At 35.5% G+C, this 24,605-nt stretch overlaps 1 protein-coding gene across 4 annotated transcripts; it reads right to left on the bottom strand.

Annotated features, from left to right (window-relative positions):
- Positions 1–381: 381 nt before the first annotated feature.
- LOC123564789 (lysosomal alpha-glucosidase-like) lies at positions 382–20,090 on the bottom strand. Of its 4 annotated transcripts, none has more exons than XM_045358611.2 (20): positions 19,972–20,090; positions 17,495–18,427; positions 16,944–17,095; positions 16,589–16,757; positions 15,987–16,083; positions 14,627–14,865; positions 13,711–13,842; positions 12,788–12,898; positions 12,386–12,499; positions 11,891–11,978; positions 11,267–11,384; positions 9,281–9,417; positions 8,800–8,948; positions 7,005–7,156; positions 6,176–6,260; positions 5,149–5,333; positions 4,015–4,103; positions 2,555–2,604; positions 1,281–1,427; positions 382–647 (listed from the first exon to the last, which is right to left on the bottom strand). In XM_045358611.2, the coding sequence occupies exons 2-20, from the start codon at positions 18,368–18,370 to the stop codon at positions 570–572; spliced, it is 3,168 nt and encodes a 1,055-aa protein (XP_045214546.2). In that variant the 5' UTR covers positions 18,371–18,427; positions 19,972–20,090; the 3' UTR covers positions 382–569. The 4 variants fall into 4 exon arrangements, with proteins under 4 accessions (XP_045214546.2, XP_045214545.2, XP_045214547.2 ...); XM_045358610.2 differs by having other exon boundaries at positions 19,986–20,069; XM_045358612.2 differs by lacking the exon at positions 19,972–20,090 and adding an exon at positions 18,576–18,701.
- Between the last annotated feature and the right edge of the window lie 4,515 nt (positions 20,091–24,605).

The raw sequence follows: 24,605 nt of genomic DNA, 5'->3' as shown, positions 1-24,605 counted from the left end.
GACCTAGTTTTTGATCCCACATGACCCAGTTTCAAACTTGACCTAGATATCATCAAGGTGAACATTCTGACTAATTTTCATGAAGATCTCATGAAAAATATGGCCTCTAGAGAGGTCACAAGGTTTTTCTATTTTTAGATCTACTGACCTAGTTTTTGACCGCACGTGACCCAGTTTCGAACTTGACCTAGATATCATCAAGATGAACATTCTGACCAATTTTCATAAAGATCCCATGAAAAATGTGACCTCTAGAGCGGTCACAAGCAAAAGTTTACGCACGCACGCACGCACGCACGCACTGACGCACGGACGACGGACGACGGACGCCACGCGATCACAAAAGCTCACCTTGTCACTTTGTGACAGGTGAGCTAAAAATGTGAAAAAAGATTTACAATAATGTTAATGGCACTCTGAAGGAATTATGCTGAAAAAAAACAACAACATAAAACATACATCCAGTAGGCACTGAGGTGTATGTAACTGCTACAAGGTTATAGAATGCTAGAAAAATAAAGTGATTTTCATGAAAATGCTTTAATGTATGTATGAATTAATCACAGTGTTCATGGCGAGTATTCCCAGGTTAGTAAGAAATCCTTCAACAAGCTTATTCTCGGTTTCAAAGTGGGCATCTTCAAAACCTGAAATGATAAAAAGTTACATCGGTGATCAGTTTACCCTTATCATGCTGGACACGCCTGACTGCCTTTGCAACCAGTGTAGATCATGATCTGCTTGCACATTCATGCAGTTTGATCATGATCTGCACTGTTTGCTATTCAGTCAGTATCATTCCGGTAAGCACCCCTTATAACAGTTAATGGTATTGTCCAAATTGAAAGATGGACAGGTTCATTATAGAAATTTAGCAGGGTAAGGGTTAAGGAACCCATAATCAGAAATACAAACTTGAGAATTCTGCTGTACAAAGTATAGTGCACATATTCTGATTCATGTACTTAGGAAAATAATTTTCTCAAATGTTTATTAAAACAACTGAGATCCAAATATGCTTGCAGATTCCTTTGCAGTCCAAAAAAGTAAACCTGACATCAGTTTAGAAAAGACCTTCATAAAAACATATTGTGGAGAACTTTTTATAAAGAAGAATATGAACGGCTTTTAAAGTATTTCTCATATTTTTTCTGGTTTAAACCACTTTATGATTGAGATTTCTTCCTAATCTTCACATATTGAACTCTGCATTGATTTGTCATAAAGCATGTTTATCTTTAAAAAATGCTATCTGATTTTCAGGTGAAGTATGTGCTTACTTTATAACTGGAATCATATGCAAATGCTTGGGCAGCTCCGTTCATTGTTACGTTTACGGGGCACAGATCCACTCCATATATAGTTACATTCTTCATCAACATCCAGTCCTCGTATCTTGCCACTTGAACTTTAGATCGAACCTTATTCTGTAATATTGGATGTTTGAAAATGATTTCTGGCACGATTTTCTAAATATGTGAAAAACTGAGTGAACTGTTTCTCAAAAAAAAAAAACCCATCAGTTTTGCTCTTTAGTTCTATTGATATTTAATACACACAGTACTGCACTGTTCCCTCAAACACAACATACAGGCAAAGCTGCAGCTTGTTTTGTTTTGAAACAGGTTTTAGACCATTTCATACAACTAAAGCTGCATTTCAAATAGATACATGAATTAAATTTACTTACTAAGTACCACACAGGTGGTGTGCCACATACATTAAAGCTTACTAAGAATGACTTTACCTACAAATATTTTTCTGATCTAGTGTTCTTTTTTTATGTACGTTATATGCAAACAAGAGCTCGTAGAACATGAAATGCCCCCTTCCCCACACCTTGATGCATTCAGTAATTGCACAAGGAACAGAAATTATTTGGTCGTTGTGCACAAAAGTTCTACTGTTCTTGGTAAAAGTGACAATGACCTTTGACCTATTGACCTCAAAATCAATAGGGGTCATCTGCTGGTCATGATAAAAATCCCTATAAAGTTTCGTGATGCTAGACCTAAGCATTCTCGAGTTATCGTCTAGACACATTTTCACTGTTCCAGGTCACTGTAACCTTGACCTTTGACCTCCTGACCTCAAAGCAATAGGGGTCATGATCAACCTCTCGATTAAGTTTTGTGATCCTAGGCCCAAGTGTTCTCAAGATATCATCTGGAAATGGTTTCACTGTTTCAGGTCTCCATGTCCTTGACCTTTGGCCTACTGATCTCAAAATCAATAGGGGTCATTTGCTGATCATGACCAACCATCTTATCAACTTTCATGATCCTAGGCCCGAGCGTTCTTGAGTTATCATCCGGAAACCGTTTAACTGTTCTGGGTCACTGTGACCTTGACCTTTGACCTACTGATCTTAAAATCATTAGGGGTCATCTGCTGGTTAAGACCAACCATCCTTTTAACTTTCATGATCCTAAGCCCAAGCGTTCTTGAGTTATCATCCGGAAACGGATTGGTTTACATACTGACCGACCGACAGACCAACCGACATCTGCAAAACAATATACCCCTCCTTCGAAGGATAATAATCTATATATACCTCTGTCAGAGTGAATTCCACAAAATTATAACTTCCCATTTCCAATGATTCTGAAATTTCAAAGCAGGCATCTAGTTAATTATCATGATAGATATGGATGCAAACAAGTTAAATGAAGACAACAAAGACATTAAGGGGCACATTGTGATGCTGTTTTGGCACAGTCGATGGCAAAATTCACATGAAAGTTTATTAAATAAGTTCATGGTTTGCAGTTTGCACAACCTCACTTGTAATCCCCACCATTCCACAAAGTGTTACAGAAATGTTCTCCTTGCCAGGTAATTCCATAACAAATGCAAATGTAACAATATCACAAAGCACAATGTTTAGCTTGTAAATATATACTGAACCACTTAAAAATGCAACATTTTTTGACGTTCAGCTAGACCTTATTGTGAATACTTGATGCAATATTTTTATATCAAAATAAACATTAACTTGTGTATAATTTCTTATGTTCAACTTTAAAATCTTTCATGCATGAAAATGGAGTAAATAATCTAGGATTCCAGTCTGCGATGTGATATATGAGGTCATTAACGATGAAGAAAATCTGTTCAATATTAACTGTCAGTCCTAAAAAAAACATTTTGTCCTTAAAATGATTTTGACATGGGTCATATTGACTGTTTTCATCTAAAGGCACAAAAGGGTAATTTTACAACACAAAATTACATTTCAATGTACCACGTCCAAAAGGGTTGACTTCAATGGCATTCAGTATATATGATTAAAAGAAAACTTAGCTGAACACGTAACAATGTACTAGATGCTGTTCCAGAAGTAAGAGCATCAAGAGTAACAGCGTTTAATTCCTTCCAATTATGTAACCTTTGTATCGTATTTTGGTATTCTGCCAAGATCAAATTCGTTTAATGGAAATTGCCGATGTGTCAACTACCTTTAAGGCCCCAAAAAATCATTCTCATCTATCAGATGTTCGTCAAAATCCCGAGACGAACCTCTGATTTATTTCTGTCGTTTATTTGGTGAGCATGCGCACTCGTAATTACTACCGGGAGAAGTTTCAGCCAATCAATGTTCGCCACTATTTGGCACGCTGAATTGAAATTTCAAACAATATGTAAGCAAGGTAGTTGCTAACGATAGATAAAGGCGATATTCCATGATTGCAATTAATAAAGATTTATTTCTGTTATTCGATGTTAAGAAATTGACCTGAAGAAATAATAATATTCCTCGTAAGTCTTTATCGATATGAAAGGACGTGGTCACACTTTTCACGGAAGATTTTGATTGGTTCGCTACATTTTGTCGTTAAACGACGCTGATTGGCTGAAACATTTTACCTGTAATGTAACCAAACCACAAATATCGGCGAAATGTGCCAGAGGTTCATCCGGGGAACCACGGTAGACCTCTGGTATGCGAGAATGCCAAAAAATGGGCCAGTAGTAATCTGGGCAAACTGGGTTTAAGAACAAAACTTGTCAAACCTTGCGTTATACCATCATCCCAATATAGAGAGCCAGAAGCCGTGCCGTTGGTTCCCATAGCAATCAATAATGAGAAATCTTTCAGGCGGCTGGAATAGAAATTAAAACTTCAATATGTGCTATGGATGCAGATGTATAATTCTGAAAAATGCTACGGTACAAAAAATGATATGTTCAAAAATACTTCCTTTACCTTTAGCCTGCTGGCGGCATAGCGACCAGTGCAGACCAAGATCAGCCTGTATATCTGTGCAGTCTTATTATGGTCTGCACTGTTCCCTAATCAGTCAGTAAATTTTCAGTAAATACCCCTTCTAATGATAAATGGTACTGCTCAAATTGAATGACAGACCTGTCCAATATAGAAATTTAAGAAAGTAATAGGAAGGATACGAAACTGAAATACCAGGAAATACTGAACTTTAAACATCATCAGATCATCAGGGGTCTGGTCTAAAATTTAAATATCATATTAGCTCTTATATTTAATGTCATAGAAATATAAACAGTAGATGTAAAAATACTGAAAACAATACAGTCATATTACCATAAGTGGCTCATATCTATGTATGTCTACAAAACACACATAAGCAAAATGGGGTACCCTTGGGATTTTTACTGTAAGTACAACTTACAATATGACTGTAAGGATTTTATCTGGAGGTAAAAAAAACAACATTCTAACATGGCTCGATTTAATTGGTTGGTAACAGAATATCATAATGTCAAATTGCCGTTTGACATTCAGTTCATTACTACTCGGATAAATGATAACAAGCATAATTTTTATCAAAATATTTAGATGAACATTTAAGAATGAAAACAATGCCTTCTTGGGTGTGGGAATTTAGCCAGAGCAACCAGAGCAGCCAGAGTAGCCAGAAACCAATCCTAACACTAACCCTAACCCTAACCCTGGCTACTCTGGCTAAGTTCATGCACATGGCCTTCTTTGGGTTTATCATCTAATTAACCACGGTTCATCATTCAGATGCTTAGATATTTAACAACTCTGGCTAATGCCATCGTTGTTCAATTCCTGCACATCTGCACTCTAAACCATGACAAATCAGACGACAAACCACTTAAAGCCACTTGATTATTTGTTAAACGAAGAATGCAGAGATGACATACCTTTCCGTAGTGGTAAGAGCATATTCTTGCATCGGTATAATGGATCCAGCTTGTACCAGCAGGTTAATGATATTCAGTGGAGCAGGCAAGGTCATGTTCTTACCCTTGCCAGTCAACCGCTGACCTGAGTAAAAGTTGTACCATACACTGTTCAATGGCAAGTATACGTCGACAGATCTTGATTTCTGAAAAATAAATCCATGTAAGTGCAATACCAATGTCCCTGAATAACAGAAGATATCATTTTAAAATGTCACCCTACCCCATTCACTAGAAGTGGATGCTTTTAAAAGAAACTAATATAAACACAAAATTGTTCTTCACTGCTTGAAAATTAATGACAAACTATTATGTTTGCGATTTCTTGCATTTTACTGTGCTAATTAAATACCTCCTTGATTAATTTAATTCTGGTGTGGTGAATCACTTCAATATAATATATTCTAACACAACCCGATTTGTTTTCCTATTAAACAAAGAAGGCTGAAAACTGTGTGTTTTATTCAGCAATTCATTTTTCTGATGTCACAATTATTACGTCATAGTATTAGACAGCATAGCAGCATGCTGGAAAAGAAATCATCAGAAATCAGACAAATATTTTAATGATATAGTCAAGTACGTACATAATAATGATAACGTGATAACGTGTTAGAATCACCCTCGTGATATAATTCCTTCGCATCTAAACTCCAAACAATGATTTTATTCCACGACAAATCACTGTTTTGGCTATATAATTTCTTAAATAATAGAGACTGAGGTAATAACTGTAAAACTAGGTTTAAACCTGCATGTGTAAGATGAAAATGAATGTGAACATCTAACAAAATTCAGTTGCTAATTCTCTAAATTATAATTATGCAAGTAACTGTTAACAACATCAAGCATGTGCTCATTCCTATCAAGTATAAACCAAATCTCTGATAAGAAAAATACTATTCGAGAGAAAGGCTTTATAGTTAGTTGCCCAAGTAGTATTTTTTGTCATTATTCTAAGAAGTAAAAACAAGAACGTTTCCAGTACCTCTGTTAGAACTGGCGCAATGAGAAGCCCTGATCCCCACATGAATTGATTATCAATATGGTAGGTATCCTTGTTATTTGGAAACCTGGAAAAGATATTACAATGAAAGTACATGTCGCTTGCTTTGGTTGCATCAAAGTTAATCTTCTTTGACAGAAATGCACCTCACATGCAACAAGACTAGCAACATAGCATTAAGTTATAGAATAACTAGGTTTAAGTCTATGAGATTTAGTAAATGTTCAGTCTTTCTGTTTGAATACAAATGCTTTCAGCATTTTCGCCAGTTTTTACATATAATATGATCAGCTTTTACATATAATATGATGATAATTTTGGTAAAAACTCCGATGGTAATCAACTGATATATTTTTAACTAATGGTCATTTATAAAGTTAATTGCTTTATTATTCTAATTCCCATTGTCCTTTCTATACCTACAAAGTAGATTGTATCATTTTACTGTTTTCATACTCCTTAAAGAAGACTAGGAAGTAAAGCACAGAATTTACTTTAACCACAGAAAACTTCAGTTATAAATTTAACCCTTACTCTGGTAAATTTCTATAATGAACTTGTCCGTCTTTCGATTTGGACAGTACCATAAACTGTTAAAAGGGATGCTTACCAAAAAGATACTGACTGAATGGCGAACAGTGAAGACCAAGATCAGCCTGCACATCCGTGCAGTCTGATCATGGTCTTCACTGTTCGCTATTCATACACTGGTCGCAAAGGCAGAATCACTTGCTGCCAGCAGGCTAAGCGTTGATATACCCACGTAGCTCTAAAAAAGCAATATCGTACAAAGACCCGTGGAACAACTTACTCATAAAACATGGCTCTTGCAACTGGAGTGCCCGTTGTGTAGCTTTCGTAGAATAGTGTATACAGATATGGCAACAATGAATATCTTGTTTGGTAAACATCTCGCACACTTGCAGCAAAAAAATCATCAAAAGCTCCTGGGTCTTGATATCTCTACAAATCAATGTGAATAATTAATATCTTTTTCAGTACAGATAAAGAACAATTACAGCAAGAAGTTACCAAAAGCACACAATTTGGATACTTGCAGCAAAGTGTCATGTGTTGCACTTGATGATTGATATATCTATAAAATAAGTGAGAATGATAAATATACTCTTATAATGCTAATACCACGGACACTCGCTGCAAAACAGTCTTCAAAGGAAACTGAGTCTTGCCATATCTACAAAATAGTGTGAGAAAGCAAGTATCCTGCTCGGGCCTTGTTATGTGTATGAAATAGTGTAAATAATAATAATCTTATCAGGTAAGCATCATGGACAAATAGAACCAGGCCTTAATTGATTTATCTACAAAATACCTTGAATATTAAGTATATTATAAATTAAACATGGCAAAAACTTGTAGCAAACTGTTGTCAAAAGCGCACAGTTCTTGTATATCTGTAAAACAATGTGAACAAGAGCACCACAATGCGGAGCAATAAATGCCCAAAGGTGTAACCTTGACCTTGAAGCGAGCTATCCAAAATATGCGCTCTGCACGTCCTCTAGATGTGGTGAACATTTGTGTCAAGTTTCTTTGAAATCCTTAAAGGGGTTCAAGAGTTACAAAGGGGACATGAAATTGCTAACGGACAGACAGACGGACACCGGCGTCATAACATAATAGAGTCAGTGTACCTGGTTTCGCACACTTTTTACACACTTCTTGAAACAGACTGAAATATGTGGAAGCAATTTATTATTTTGCATTTTCAGACAGAAGAATAGATACATGGCTCTTTATTTATGCACTAGGTTATTCTTCATGTGATAACTGCTCACCACTGGTAGCTCTCCAATATAGCCAGAAAATGACCCATTATTCGGACATATTTGTACCCGGTTTCGCACACCGTGACTAAAAATTCTCTAATTCTTTGTACAGTACGGATATTGGTTGAATCGAAATTGCACAACACTGATACTTCTGTAGAAACTGTATTTTTAGCTGTCATTATCATAATGATGTCGCTATACCATGCACAAGCAAGGTACCCTCAGTGGTGTCTAATTTTATGCTGTCTGGGTGATACTTTTACTACACTTTTATATATCTTTGTCTTTTATCAGGATGCCTGCTTGTCGTTTAGAAAACTATAGGAACATTCAAAAGGAGACCTGGTCCCTTGATTTCACCAGTTTAAATTTCTCTTGGCAAGTATTTCATTACAAGAAACGGAAAATTCTTTGGTGTGCGAAACCGTGAACTGTGCGAAACCGAGTACACTTACTCTACATCCATTTGGGCATATAATAATAAGTATATTGTTAAGTATACATCACGGACTTGCCACAATATTGAACACATTATCTACCATTTTGATGTACCGATATACTTGGCATAGATTTCAAAACCATTGTTTCTTAAATGTTTTCAGGGGTATATCACTGCCAGGGCTTTTAATATAATTAAGAGAGTAGTTTCATGTGTACAATGTGTGGTAAACTGGTGAACTGAAAACAGCAATTAATGTAAAACAATTAAATATGCTGCTTATTCACTATGGGTGCCAGAAACAGGACAAACAGACACAGCAACTGAGTGTTGGTGAGTTACGTTTGTGTAAACAATCAAATGTGCTGCATTACCGTGGGCTTATCACTGTGGGTGCGAGAAAATGGATAGAATGCTCCGAGTTGATACCATCTTAGACACAACTCATATGTTGTATCGTGCTGAAAACCGCATATATCTGCACCAACCATCGGTATACCAGCCATATTGAATGTCAGAATAACTGAAAGTAAACAAAATAAAACAATTTGTCTTGGTCATCTGAACCTTTTCAAACTCAAGTATGGACACTTAATGGCACTGTACATAACAAAAGAAAGAATGTAAGACTCTGACTGGCCCGATGGTGAATTCTGCACATTGGTGCTTTTTTCGTCATCTACACAAATAAAATTTATCACATGAAAGCTAACACATTTATAAAAGATAGCAAATTTAGTGCAACCTATTATACAAATATATCCACAGATGTATTCAGATAAATGTTGCAACTACCTGTACTCTTGTACACAGAAGCAGAAATCTCAGATGATGAGCAAACTAAATTGTAGTTACCTGATATAGATTTATATAAATCATAAAATGTGGCTATATTGTCTCCAGTCCAATGACCTCCATAGTGACCTTGACCTGAGAAAGTTGACCTTGAAATCACAAATGGTCTTCTCCGTAATGGTAATGACTTCAAAGCGCTACAAATGAACATATATCGAATATTAAAATATTGCATTTATTAATGCCATATAGAGGATATTACATGAGTGTCTTTTCATACTGAATTTATTAAACCAGTTGGATCAAATAATAAAGCTGAGCATTTTATCAATTTTATTCAACGAGTTTAATAAATTCAATGTGGAAACTGACAAATGTAACACTCTTTTTATCACATGTCTAAGCCTTTCCTGTCGAAACATCAAAAATTCTACTTTCTTTTACTATATAAACGAGACAATTTGACCAACATCTCCTATACTATAAATGACGTTAACGTCAAAACTTTATTACGCTAGTGTATTATCATTTTTATTTAATGGTTTTATTACACTCCCGTGGCATCAAACATGTGATAAAGCATTTTATAAAATACATATTTTGATTAAGAAGAAAGTCAACTTTGAAAAATGGCACACAAATGCTCTACCACACATCTGTTTAGCTCCACTGCGAAATTTTAGTGTTCTTTCTCCAGGTTTTTGTTTTCGTTTTCATTTTTTTATTATATCCTAGTATTTTTTAAATATTGACATCATTCAGTAGCGCTATAACAACTATGTAAACTTTTGCAAACATTTCTTATTAAAGCATTCAATTACTTTATGTCATGTTAAACAAGTGAATTTACATGTAATAGTCTGTAATGCATTTTGTTTGCTTATGCATCAGTTTCCTTGAGATGTTATTGTTTGCTTTAATTAACATACGTGTTTTCCCCCATTCTGTAATAGCACTATTTGCTTAAAAAGACAAGGCAGTCTGAAGGACACAAGTCCTATATCCCCGCTGCTGATATGGATAGAGAAAGGGTTGATGGTATTGGGTGGAATGGACGTTGTTAAGTATGTTTTATGGTCCATGTTTGACAACATCAATGGCTTCGAAAATCCTTCAAAGGGTTTAGGAGATACAGAGCAGACACAAAATGAAAGGCACAAACTTTTGACATTGAGCTGTGACCTTGACCATAAGCCAACATGGCTGACTCCTGAGTTCTGCACGTGATCATTTGACAAAAGTTTCAAGAAAATCCTTTAAGGGGTTTAGGAGATACAGAGTGGACACAAAATGGAAGGCTCAAAACATTGACCTAGAGATGTGACCTTGCCCTTGAGCCAACATGGCTGACTCATTAGTTTTGCACATCGTCTTGATGAGGTAATCATTTGACCCAAGTTTCATGAAAATCTTCAAAGGGTTTAAGTTATATGGAGCAGACACAATTGTTACAGACAGATGGACTGAGACCATTCCTATAATCCCACCACTTGTGGTGGGGAATTAATAAAAAGCATTCTGGTACCAATTACTTGTTCCATTAATATGGCATATAGAAACTTTCAGTGACCCAGTTTCCTCCTATATATAAATTCCCATATATAAAGTACATTTATATCACTATTGTTATATACAAAACAAATTTCTGAATGTTATGGAAATCCAGTCATGCACAGAACTTAGTAGAAACTTCTAATGCTACTTTATTTAAAAGAATTCTTACCAGAGTATTGGATTAAACTGAGGTTTTATTTCAACACATTCTTGGAATTATTCTGACAATGAATTTTGGTATTAGTGTTTATACAGTGTTTTGTATGGATTAAACATGAAGGAACATACTTTAAACTACAAATCCAGGATAAGTGAAGATTTCATTCAGTGCTTGGATATTATACATTTTAGAACTTTGTTTTAAGTATTCAATTAAAATAAATATTTCATTCTGTAAATTTAATTGAATAAATTTTGTTATTGTTAAAAGTTAAAGCCAGTTCTTCTTTCCAGTTACCGGTACACTTTGATCGTAACAATCATCAAACCTACTGATATGTTGCATTGGTTTCCATCATGCCATACATATTATGCAGATTATAATACGTTGACAATTTCTGTCTAGCTGAGGGACAAATCGTTCTGCTATACAACGTGCCACCCGCTACATCTAAAAAAATATACCACAATGTGTGAAGTATTATTCTGATTTGGAAAACAAGAATTTGATTATTTATGAACAGTTTAAAACATGCATATTTATGTTCCAGTAAGAAAAAGTGCCATTAATTATCTAAAATGAACATGTGAAATTTTAGTGTACATGGTTTGAAAAGCCTTCTTATAACTTAAACCAAAATAACAATTTGATGAGCTGATTTTTGTTTTCGTTGGGGCTAGCGTCACAATCATACATCATGTGGCGACTGTTTAATTTTTCATTGTGGAATAAAGAATTCTACACTCCTGACAAGGTTTCAAATCTACAGCTATGAGAGGCATGTGATTTAAATTCAGCCACCTTAACTGCTCTGCCACAGAGGCCCCCAAAATAACAATGGCATCGGACAAGAAATTGTTTTCTGATAAGCAACATTTGAAACATTTATGAATAGACTCTATGAAACAAGGGTTTTCAGACACTGTTTGATGTCAAACCTCAATTCTTTGACATACCAGGTAAGTAGGGTGGTGAGTTATATTCAGAATTTTTATCACAACCGGTCACGGATCCATCAGCGAAAGTGCCTAGTTCATCCATGTCCTAGAACATTGACGTTACAAACTGTTTTGTACAAGTAACTGTGATATTTTCCTGATATACAAAATAATGTACCATACGAGAAGCAAAGGAAAGTGAAGGAAATTTTTAACTTGCAAACTTCAAGGGCCTTTAGTCATGTAAAATACAATACTTGTAGTTTTGCAAATAAATTTCTGCAGTTTAACAAATGATAAAGCATAAAATTTTAATAATGACATTTCAACCAGTTGTTATAATTGTGTTTGACACTGTACTGCATAGAAGTATTTCTCAACTAAGGCCTGCCAGTCAACGACTGTTTTGCATGGCACTTATACATAGTCGTCTCCAGGCGGCTGGTCTGTAGTGCTGTTGGATCTGTATAACTAGCGTCGAAATAAGCATTTTTGTCAGTCTATAATACTTACAATCCACAATCCATCTACGGCAACATGTTTCCAAAACTCTCCAATTAGTTTAGCCCAGTATGTGTGAGACTTCCCGTTACTCCAGTCAGGAAAAACGGTTGTCCCCGGCCATAGCTAGACATTAAGAAATGTAAACGAAATGTAAACAAAAGCTTATGTGGACACAAGGATTAACTGCCAATTGATATTAATAATGAATATAGTAAGTATTGTTAATACAAAATTGTTTGTACAAATATATATATATGCCATATCTATTTAAGTATAATATGTAGAACACTACAGCCTATGCCAAAATTATTTACATGCAGTTTCAAAATAAATGACATTCTAATTTCTATAAGATCGTTTTCAGCCTGAACCATATTAGAGTATAAAATTCATGATTTGTTATATTCTCACCCGTCCAACAAAGAGTTTATTCGATTCATTCTTGATGAAAATGTCCATCTCAACTCCAAGATCATAGGGACTGTAGGATCCCAAGGGTTGACTATTGCTAATGCCTGGGTCCTGCAAGGAAATATCCATCAATGTGGTATCTTACATGTACCAATAATATTTTGCAATGAGACAGTACTTAACGTTATACATCAATAGGAGTTGTTTGGTCTTCAACATTTACACGTATTAGAAAAGCAATTATGTCAGCATGCAAATTAAACCGTGAAAAATAATACAATAAAGAATCTGCTCTTTTTATAACCTCTTGCCAATCAGAAATATTTTTACCCTTTTTGTTTAATATTAATAGTTAATCAAACTGTTCACTAATCATTCTTGACAAAGGATTTGTGAAAATTCTTTAAGGATGTGGCTATCTCTCTAAGAGATATCACTACAAAATAAACTGTTCCTATATATATCGGTAGTCACTGAATAAAAAGTAAAATGTCCGCTTGCAATCACACTCATTTTAAGGCATGCATTGTTGGCAACCATATTCTGATAATCATACAGTCATTGTCAATGCTGAAAACCATTGATAAGTTTATGTTCTTGGTTCAAATGAACTTGATTAAATATTGTTTTTAAATGGAATTAATTTATAATGCTGGCTATCATCACAATTTATGCACTGTCCAGTTGATGACATTCCGCGTATTTGAACGGAACTAGATACACAGTATCTAAGATCGAAATTTTTACTTTAAATCTCTTTTGAAAAAACATATAATAATAAATTATTATCTGGTTACGACTCAAATTCAATTACCAGCCAAGGTTACTATATAGATAATGTTTACAAAGAATTTCTGTTTACATTACTGCTAAAAAGTAAAAAAATAATGATAATGAAATAATTTTTAATAATTGATATGCACCACTATGATAATGTATTTCATTCCCCTTCTATGTAGTTCATCTACCATGGCAGCTTGATCACCAAATCTTTCAACATCTGTTGTAAAATCTAGTCTACCAACAGCATAGTCAATATCATTCCACTGTGTATCCTGAAAGAGATCACAGATGGGTTAAGAATCTATAATAATTCAAAACATAATGTGGTCTATACAAAGTTTCCTTTGACAAGTTTCGACAATTTCGAGTATCATGGATTCATACAATAGTGCTGCTAAATTTTCATAAGCTCATACTTCTAGGTCGAAGGTTCTTAGATGTTCAAAAATGTCAAACCAGTATGAGAGTGTTTGACAATACTGCCGAATTACATCTTAAAGTCGCTGGATTCAAATCACTTTCCTTTCACAGCTGTGGGTTTGACACCTCACTTGAGATTTGGAATATTTTCCTTCAGATAAAGAAGCCATCCTGTTGGCTTTTGGAATGTCAATGGTTCTAAACAAGTTTCTGCTCACACCTGTAAAAATGCCTGGATGGGTTCCTAGGGTCTTCCACCATCATCAAAAACTTAAAAGTAGCTATATCACCCATGATTGTGTTGGTGTGTCATTACATCCTTTGAATAAACAAGCTTATTAACTATAACAGCAGAAAGACATTCAAAAAGCAAACATATGAAAGAAAAGGAATCAACATGCAACTACCTTCGTTTTAGTTAAAAGTAATATCAATAGCTACAAGATCATAATTAGACGTTTAAGCAGCCTTTCAAGTAATGTAACTGGCATGGTGCCTAGGTGGAAGCTAAGTTGCCTTCTAGAAGCCAGATGGACAGCCTCAACTCAACAAGCACTCAACAACAACATTACAATATTTACATAATTAAGGAGCCTTTCGAATATAAGGTAACCCCGAAGAACTTGAGCTACTTACATGGGGAATTTCAGCTTTTCTTACTCTGTTTACAACCATCATAGTATCATTGACCGACTTGTAGCCAAATTTGCAAATATGAAATCCAAGACTCCAATATGGTGGCATAAATGTTCGACCAACAACATTTGTGTATTCTCTGACAATATCAGCAGGTTTCTGACCAACAAAAATATAGAAATCCAGAATTCCGCCAATGGTTCTCCAGGTAACAGCTGGATACGGCTGCAAAACAACGTCTGAAATAAAAAATACAATGTTACCTCACTGAATGTGACTGAAACACAATATCTGCAATGAATAAACAATGATACTTGACTGGATATGGCTGCAGCACAACATTTGCGACAAATAATCTCCTTATGTAATCAAACCAGGGCGTCCAAGTTTAAACTTTGCTGTATGTTGCAGGTCAGAAGAACAGCCAGGCCAACAGAAGGTGAACATTAAACATTGATGCAAAGACAAAACACTTTATATGTTGCGAATTAAATAACTACATACAAGAAAAATTCTTAAACAAGATGGTCATGATGACCTTTGATAGCTCACCTGTGTAATTTGAGCTACATGTTTCAAATGTCAAACTGATGCTAAAATATTAAAAAAGTAAGTCTCACATTCATGGCCACAGAAAGTCAGTTCTAAGATCGGTGTGTAAAACTGTGTATGTCATCCAAATTTCAAGGATGTATCTTAATTTCTTGAAAAACAAGAAAGTTACATAGTTCATTAGGTCAAGATCACAGTCAAGTGACCCCTTATTACTTGGGGTCATCAGGTAATTATAATTAAACAGGCTAGGAAATATGATCAGATATTTTTTGAAGTATTTTTTCATATATAACTCATATAACAAGGGATCCCCTGGGCGTGACCTCTACTGACTCCAAGGTCATGATCAAAATTGATAGTTGACCACTAGAAAATACTAAATATCTAAACTGGACCTTATGATTTAAGACAAGAATATTTTTAAGGGTTTTTCCTTTACAAGTCTTTCTAAACCATATGCCACCCGGGGCGGGCCATTTTTACTCCTAAAGCCCGTACACGTTTTTTAAAGAAGACCATCCAAGGAACATCCCTGAGAAGTTTCATCAAAATTGGACTGGTGGTTTAGGAGAAAATGTTTTTAAAGGAAAGTGTGGATGGATGGATGGACGCCGGACGGACGGCCAGTGAGCAATTACAATAGCTCACTTCAAGCACTTTGCGCTCAGGTGAGCTAAAAACCAAATCAAGCTCTAGCGTGCAAAAAAACAATGTCCAGAAACATGAAGACCAGGGTATAGAAAAGACGAATGTGCAACTACAACTGAGAGTTTTATGAACAGCCACATCAAAAAATTTAACTTACCCATTCCATTGCTGTTCAGGAGGAAGAATCCATTTGCTTTTCCACTTTCTTCCATGACGAGATAAAAAGGATGAGAACCATACATATTTGTACCTTCCTGAAAATGGGAATGCAGCTTAAGAATATGCGTTAACAATATACGGTATCAGAAGTTTATCAATTTTACAAAAAATGCATTAACTTCATAACTGCTGATAACAATTCTGAGGAGGAGCAAAAAAACTTTTGTATAAAGATAGATATTGCAGCATTAGGCAAAATTCTTCGAAAATTAAACTCCCAAGAGTCACATTCTGTACATTTTCCAACCAGGTAATTTTAGTTAATTAAGCTTCCAAGGACCACAACCTCTGTATTCCCTATTAAGATAAAATTCTTGACAAAATTAATATCCTAAGAGCCACAACCTCTATATTTCCTGATTAATTAATTGTCTTAGCTAATTAACCTCCCATGAGCCACAACCTCTGTAAACAAACACATTTTTTTCTCCTCACTGATGTTCTTTCCTGAGACAGTGCACTATACTAGATTTTACATATAATTTTAACAAAAATGGGTAAACTATAGTGAATGAATATTTATATGAATTCTCAACAAACCAAAGGGTAGTGGTCTCTGTTCCACAACGTTTTCCTTGTCCAGTTCATGTTTAGCATCAAGTTGTTTCTATGTTCACCAATACCATAAATATATGGAGATGGTAGCAGAGATGATAACTGGAGGAACTGATCTGTAAATATCAACGGAGCTGCTCCTTTTGTGGAAAACCTGTAATAAAAATACCTGAAGGTGAAGACCAATCATTATTATTTAACTCTTCAATTTAAAATGAAAATGCGATGCCCAAAAAGGTGCACATTTTAAACTGTTCCAGAATCATTTTAGACTGTCTACCACTTCTGACTAAAAATTGGATAAACAGGAATGTATGTGAAAATTGAATCCTTCACTTACAGAACAGAGTTGTCACATTTTCTAGTTACGCTGAGCCAGAATGGCGTTCCCGTCTCACTGACTGTCACTGTATAGGCAGGATTGGCGGCTCTCTGGTCTGCCTTAGGAACACTCATTGGTACTTCATAACGTTTGATATTAGGATCATAAACCTAAAAAGAGAAACATTTCCACTTTTAGGAACAACTGTCTCGGTGGGTGTATAATTACGTTTACGCATTAATTTGGCAAGAATAGGAAACAATCCAGTGAACAGTATAAAAACGAATTCCTCAGTCCTGAATTTAATTTCTTTTAGAAACTAATACGCTATCAATGAATCATTCAAGATTTTATTACAAACCAAAAATGTATGTAACAAAGACATAAATAAAACGAATATAACCAATGAATAATATCTCCAAGACGTATTAAAATTGTCAGTGGATGTGTTCATATTGTAGTGCGTCATCTAGGTGTCTTAAAACAACACCTTCCTCATATGGTAAGAATGCTTGTAGTTAAACGGTTTCATATTTTATGCTTATCTTGTTCAAAAAAATCAACCTCACCTTAACATGTAATCGTTGATTAGTTTCATAGTAAACTTCTACTGCAAGCTGTCTGACGCCTCTAGGGTAGTAGGTTGGTGGTTGTCCTGAAAGATTCATACTAAATCCAAGTGGTGTGTCTTTTCTTTCATCAACAGAATAACCAGGAAAGTTTCTAGGATAGAAACAGTACGGTACATCTACAGGAGCTTGAGTGTCATTTTCATTCCTGGACTTCAGTGGTTTTCTTCTAGTCGCATCTTTTTGCCAACAGCAACCCCTTCTCATACAACCTTCTTCTGAAATACTTTTTTCAGGGAAGCAATCAAACTTCTCTGATGGATTTGTAATGTCACACTGCTTTTTACTGGAGGGAATGTCCAACGGAGGACCTATCATATCATCTTCAGAAATACTGTCTAAATTAACAGTTTCAAAACGTTCAAAGGAGTAATCTAAGTAAAGATACGATGCTGTCTTCTCTGGGGCATGCTTCCAAGAGTTTGACCTTTGTTTATCAGACAGGCTTGTCTTGAAATCATTATTCTCCGAGTCACCAAATGGTCCCGACTTCGTCATCCACAATACATCCATTGACATTCCAAATAACGAATCAAGGCCCAAGAATATTATAAAGATAGCGATTGCCACCAATGTAAACTTTTTTATATCAAAATTAAGTTCTGATTTATTGGAAACTGCTATATTTCTATCTGTTCCTGTTTTCAGGCACAAGCCCATATTTCTATCTGCTTCTCCTGTTTTATTACAAACTTCCATACTTCTATCTGCTCCCTCTGTTTTATTACAAACTTCCATACTTCTATCTGCTCCCTCTGTTTTATTACCAACTTCATTACTTGTATCTGCTTCTCCTGTTTTATTACAAACTTCCATATTTCTATCTACTTCTGTTTCAATGAAAGCCGCTGTATTGTCACTACTTCTTATGTTCTAAAAACAGACAAAAATGGTTGTAAGAATAAACCTATACCCGTTCTTTGAGACTGCCTATATAAAAAAGTACTTACAAATAAGAAATTAAATTCCTCTCTTCAACATTACAAAATCAGGCTGTATTAAAACTTTTAAGTTGTTTTACCTTCCTGGATACATGACTTAAGTTTGTCATAAATGCTTGCACACTTCATGATTATTTATGAATACTTGAAATGTTACACACAAAAAAACTGGCATACATTACGGTAGCTTTAGCCTTCAGTTTACGATTTATATCTTAATGGATGAATAAAGTCATTATGTTTTTTGGTTAAAATAATTGCTTCCCTCGGATTAAATTACAAACTGCATTATGGTAATCTCTAAAAATTGCATATGGCGGAGGAATAGGGAAAAATCATTGAATGTTGCATATTTTAATATAACGACAATTTTTATAAGCATTTTTCGTGTTTTATTTGACATTCAATTTTCACATATAGCACAACTACAATGTCACTCTGGGATACAATACTGATTTTATGACTATTCCACCTGTTTTATCCACATGCATAGATTATATGCCATGGATTATTAAAAAAACCCCTGAAAACTGAATTCTTCATGTGAAGATTACGGAGGTCGGTGATTCTACCCAGGTACCCGCCCATTATGAAATAATGCGCGGAGGGGCACCTGGGGTCTTCCTCCACAATCAAATATATGACCTATAATTGTGTCGGTGCGACTTTAAACCCAACAAAACAAAACAAAAAACCAACAACAACTACAATGTACTTCTTTCTGTAGTTTACAATCTCTATTAGCATTATAAACATGTTTTATTTGATGTTCATTTTCCATATAAAGCACAACTCTTTCTTCCTGTGGTTTGGTAATATATAGTGATATGCAAACTGAACATCAAATAGATTCTATAGTAACAAGTTTTGACAGATTGTCGACTTTAGTAGGCTAATTAAGTCGTAAGAAAAAAAAACTACAATGTTTTGTAAAACAAAGGAGCATAATGACTTTCATGAAAAAGATTTATCTATAAAAAGAGAATATAAATCGTAAAATGAACTTCTTACATGTTTTACCGTAAACGGTTGTCCCCCTTTGAAAAAAGAATTCCATTTGCAAAGAAATAAAAATTAACCATTTCATTTTCAAAATTTATGGAAACGATGTTAAGCCTAGTTATATGAAATTTCTGCCTTGGAACATTATTGCAAATGCATCAAATTGAAGATATGTAACAGGCCTTTGAAAATATTGAGTTTTTAAAGGTGCTGAAGGCATCACCCATAGTACAGACTGACACTCGTTTCTAAGAAAGATATAGAAATTTACATCTTTTATACGTTGTTCAATTTTCAAACTCGCTCTTTCTGACATTTTTTTATGTTTAAATTTCAAAAATTACAGTACCCATCGAATCATCTACATTGTACATGTAAATACACAAGCATATGCCTATATATAGAGTACAGGCCTACTCTGGATCTTACAAAATTGATTAAACTACACGTAAAATGGAAAACGTTACACAATACCTTTAAACATTCACCTGTATATAGTCACTTCCAACTGCAATGCAGCATTCATATGAATTCATAAACTTCCTATTATCTTTAACAAAAATCGTCAATATTTAAAGCTTGACTTGTTTAACTTAAAAGTTGAAATCGATTTGACAAGGGCGGATAGATCCGGTAAGCTCAGCTTGCGCACACTTCTCTTAGCTTAACTGAAGACATCAGCCATTTTCAGATCGCTTTAAACGTAGAACTTGTTTTAAGTTGCAATTTTTAGTGATGACACTGTGTAAAATAACACTGTAAGATTACACTATCTGAGGTATATGACTCGTAGAACATGACCTTTTCTAAACAGAACCTGATTAAAGTACACTAAAGGTTAAGTTTCTTGTTTAACGTGGGTAGTCAACGAAAGTCCCCACCTGAAATGGATGGAACAACTTTTTTCCAGCCGAGCCCACAGCAGGCGTCATATTTACCTCCCCAGCATCCTGTCTATAGGCCGATACTGCTGGAAACAGTAGCCTACCAGTTTAATTAAGTGAATCACCAAGAACTGAACACTAGTCGGGATATCAGCCGCGACCGGGAATCGAACCCGGACCGCTGGCGTTGCAGTCCAACCTGCTAACCACTGCGCCACTGACTCCCTAGTGATGCGATGCAAAGTTTGAAAACCTGGAATTTCCACTTTTTGTTGTTGTTGTTGTTGTTTATTACAACAACTGGCTATTACTTAATTTACTTATTACTGAATGTATCCTATATTTAATCAAAATTAATAGGCACGAGAGACTTGGACACTTGAAACCGAATCCGAAATCAGACCTTTTATTTGATCGAATTCAGTAAATGATTATATATGGCAAAAAAACGTGGCGCATTTTATACTAACTACTTTAACAAACTGTAATGTGCCTTACAGCCTTACACAGAGTAATGAAATGCTATCGGGATATTTCTCACTGACTAAAGAAATATTTTAAATTTCTTGTATGCCAGACGGGATTTTCCTGTGTTATTTCTGGTGCAGAAGAAAGTCATCTCACATCCTGGGGTGTAAGATGACTCTGGTGCTGTAATTTATGAATAAATGCAAGAATTTATAGGCCTACACTAATGGAATAAAATAGTGCTTTAAAGAAAAACAGTATTTTTTTGTTTTATTTCTTCTAATTTTTTTTTAAAGAATACGGTATGCATTTCACAGATAGACCGACATACAGACAGACAGACAGATTAATAGTCAGACTGACCGGTCAGCACAGGACAGGACAGATATATTATAAGAATATTTCACTGGTTGAAGGTGCGGATTGAATATCTGGCACTCGGCGATGCCTCGTGAACCACCTAAACAGCTACTCTCAAGCTAGATATTTCAAGCCGCACCATCAACCTGTCCAGTTATAATACTGTTTGTTTTGAATATTCATAGTTAGAAATGCGTTATTTGTCGCTAATAGATTTATCATTTTGTACAAATATTACACCATTGATTGCTGTGCTTTTCTATACATTTTCGAGACTGTTCCTACAAGCAATAGCACGTTATTAATTAGACTGTTCAAGACTACGTTACATTAATTGTGCCGCACCATGAGAAAACCAACATAGTGCGTTTGCGACCAGCATGGATCCAGACCAGCCTGCGCATCCGCGCAGCCTGGTCAGGATCCATGCTGTTCGCTAATGGTTTTTTAATTGCAATAGGCTTTGAAAGTGAACAGCACGGATGCGCAGACTGGTCTGGATCCATGCTGGTCGCAAACGCACTATGTTGGTTTTCTCATGGTGCGGCTCAATTTATTTTTACATTCTCTATTAGTTACATAGTATTAACTGAGTTTTAAAGTCATTGTATGAAGTTTTGAGGAGTGGCTTTTTATCAAAGTGTGGCGGACGAGTGAACGGTAACTCCCTCAAATAGCCACTCATTTGTTTTCCCCCATACACTTATACTTACTACCTGTATGTACTCAGTCTCTTCAATCCTTGTCTGTACTCCAGTTATCCAGGGGGTAGAGTGTAAGGGTGCACTTATACTTCCTTATATACTAGCCTTAGGTGTGAGAGGGCATGCCGGTTTGGTTCCTGACTTGGGCTGAAATATTTTCATTCCGTTACATAGGTGTATATATAGGCCTACATAGTTGTCAACCTGATGTTCTCAGATTTTTGTCCGAAATGACTTTCAAATGCATCAGTTGTCTTGGAGATGTTCGTAATTTCGTAAAAGGACCCATGAACTCTCACCCCTACATGTACTGCAATTATTCACACTAGTACGATAAATACTTAACAATCTGATTTTCTCAGAGAATTTTGTATGAAATGTGTCTTAAACATTCTCGGGAGGACCCCAGACCCATCCCTGCATGTACTGTAATTATTGAGGCTATATAGTAGGATGTACTTGTCAACATGATTTATCTGAATTTTGTATGAAATTGCTTTAAAATGCACTATTTTGTCTCGCGGAATTTTAAAATGTATTGGGGAGGACCTCCGTACGTCTATACCTACCTGCACTCCAACTATCCAAACGAGTACATTTCAATCTGATTTTACTTAGATTGTTTCGTTTGAAGTGGTTTAACACTGTACCATTTGTTTTTTTTTTAGATTCAAATTTTCTCGGGGAGACCCGCACCCCTATCTGTATTACAATATCCATACTAGTAGGTACATGTACTTTTAACCTGATTTACTCACACTGCTTTGTCCGAGATGGCTTTAAAATGAACCAGTTCTCGTGTAGAATTTCAGAATGTCTGCAAGAAGACCCCTAATCCACTGCCTTAACATTTGCCACAATTATCACTGCATGGAGACGTACTTGATATGTAGCTTTATATATCTATGGGTAAGTGTACACAATTCACTGGTTAATTTAAGTTTTTACCTAAGCCCATATATATCCATACGCCTTCCCCGAAAAAAAAAATCTGCCTTGGTGGGTTTTTTTTTCTTGTGCGGTTATTGCAGCTTTGCTAAATAAACCATAATTAGTTGTAAGAGTCACCTTAAAATATTCGGAAGTTCCACTTTCTGTGGTCCGTATTTCTTTGTTTATTTGCGTTCTTTAATAAGGTCAATTTCACAAACTAAATTTCATAGAATATCTATTATTCATTCTGTTTTATCTTGAAATGCATTAAGGATACCCATAAATGAATTTAAAATGATATCACAAATTAATGAATAAAGGAATCAACAGTGCGTGGACAAATATGACGTTTCATAGTTGTAATAAATAAGAGAGTTCCAATTTAAAGCATGCCCCGTAACGTCACTGTGTGGTTGGTTTTTGTATTATTATTTCAGGTGCGTGAAGTTGGCGAGAAGTTCGACATTCGACATTGAACATTGGATAAGAGAACGACATTGAACATTTGAAGCGTGAAGATGGCAATAAGTTAAACTTTCGACATTGAACATTCGATCTCAGAACGACACTGGACATTGGAACTGAAAAGGACATTGGACATTCAATTTCAGAACGACATTGGGCATTCGATTTCAGAACAACATTGGACATTTGATACCAGAACGACATTGGACATTCTGTTTCAGAATTACATTGGACATTCGATACCAGAACGACATTGGACATTCAGTTCCAGAACGACATTGGACATTCGATACCAGAACGACATTGGACATTCAATACCAGAACGGCATTGGACATTCGATACCAGAAGAACGACATTGGACATTTGGTTTCAGAACGACATTGGCCATTCAAATTCAAAACGACATTTGACATTCAATACCAGAACGAAATTGGACATTCGATTTCAGAACGACATTGGACATTCAATTTCAAAACGACATTGGACATTCGATTTCAAAACAACATTGGACATTCGATACCAGAATGATATTGGACATTCGAACCCAGAAAGACATTGGACATTCAATTTCAGAATGATATTGGACATTCGAACCCAGAAAGACATTGGACATTCAATTTCAGAACGACATTGGACATTCGATACCAGAACGACATTGGACATTGGGTTTCAGAACGACACTGGACATTCGAACCCAGAATGAAATTGAACATCTTATTTCAGAACGACATTGGACATTCGACACCAGAACGACATTGGACATTGGGTTTCAGAACGACATTGGACATTCGAACCCAGAACGAAATTGAACATCCTATTTCAGAACAACATTGGACATTCAATAACAGAACGACATTTGACATTCAATTTCAGAACGACAATGGACATTCTATACAAGAACGACATTGGACATTCTATACAAGAACGACATTGGACATTCGATACCAGAACGGCATTGGACATTGGGTTTCAGAACGACATTGGACATTCGAACCCAGAATGAAATTGAACATCCTATTTCAGAACGACATTGGACATTCGATACCAGAACGGCATTGGACATTGGGTTTCAGAACGATATTGGACATTCGAACACAGAACGAAATTGAACATCTTATTTCAGAACGACATTGGACATTCAATAACAGAACGACATTTGACATTCAATTTCAGAACAACAATGGACATTCTATACAAGAACGACATTGGACATTCTATACAAGAACGACATTGGACATTCGATACCAGAACGACATTGGACATTGGGTTTCAGAACGACATTGGACATTCGAA

This window comes from Mercenaria mercenaria, chromosome 2 (assembly GCF_021730395.1).
Source record: "Mercenaria mercenaria strain notata chromosome 2, MADL_Memer_1, whole genome shotgun sequence".
NCBI lineage: Eukaryota > Metazoa > Mollusca > Bivalvia > Venerida > Veneridae > Mercenaria > Mercenaria mercenaria.
Note: the sequence above shows the minus strand (reverse complement) of the source record. Positions and strands in the feature narration are given on the sequence as shown.

Coding starts and splice junctions, on each gene's coding strand:
- LOC123564789 (XM_045358610.2), bottom strand. CDS start 20,033: ATGAATTCATATGAATGCTGCATTGCAGTTGGAAGTGACTATATACAG. Junction 11,979..12,385: donor CCGTAGATGGATTGTGGATT/GTAAGTATTATA, acceptor TCAATGTTCTAG/GACATGGATGAACTAGGCAC. Junction 6,261..7,004: donor GCAAGAGCCATGTTTTATGA/GTAAGTTGTTCC, acceptor TATCTTTTCCAG/GTTTCCAAATAACAAGGATA.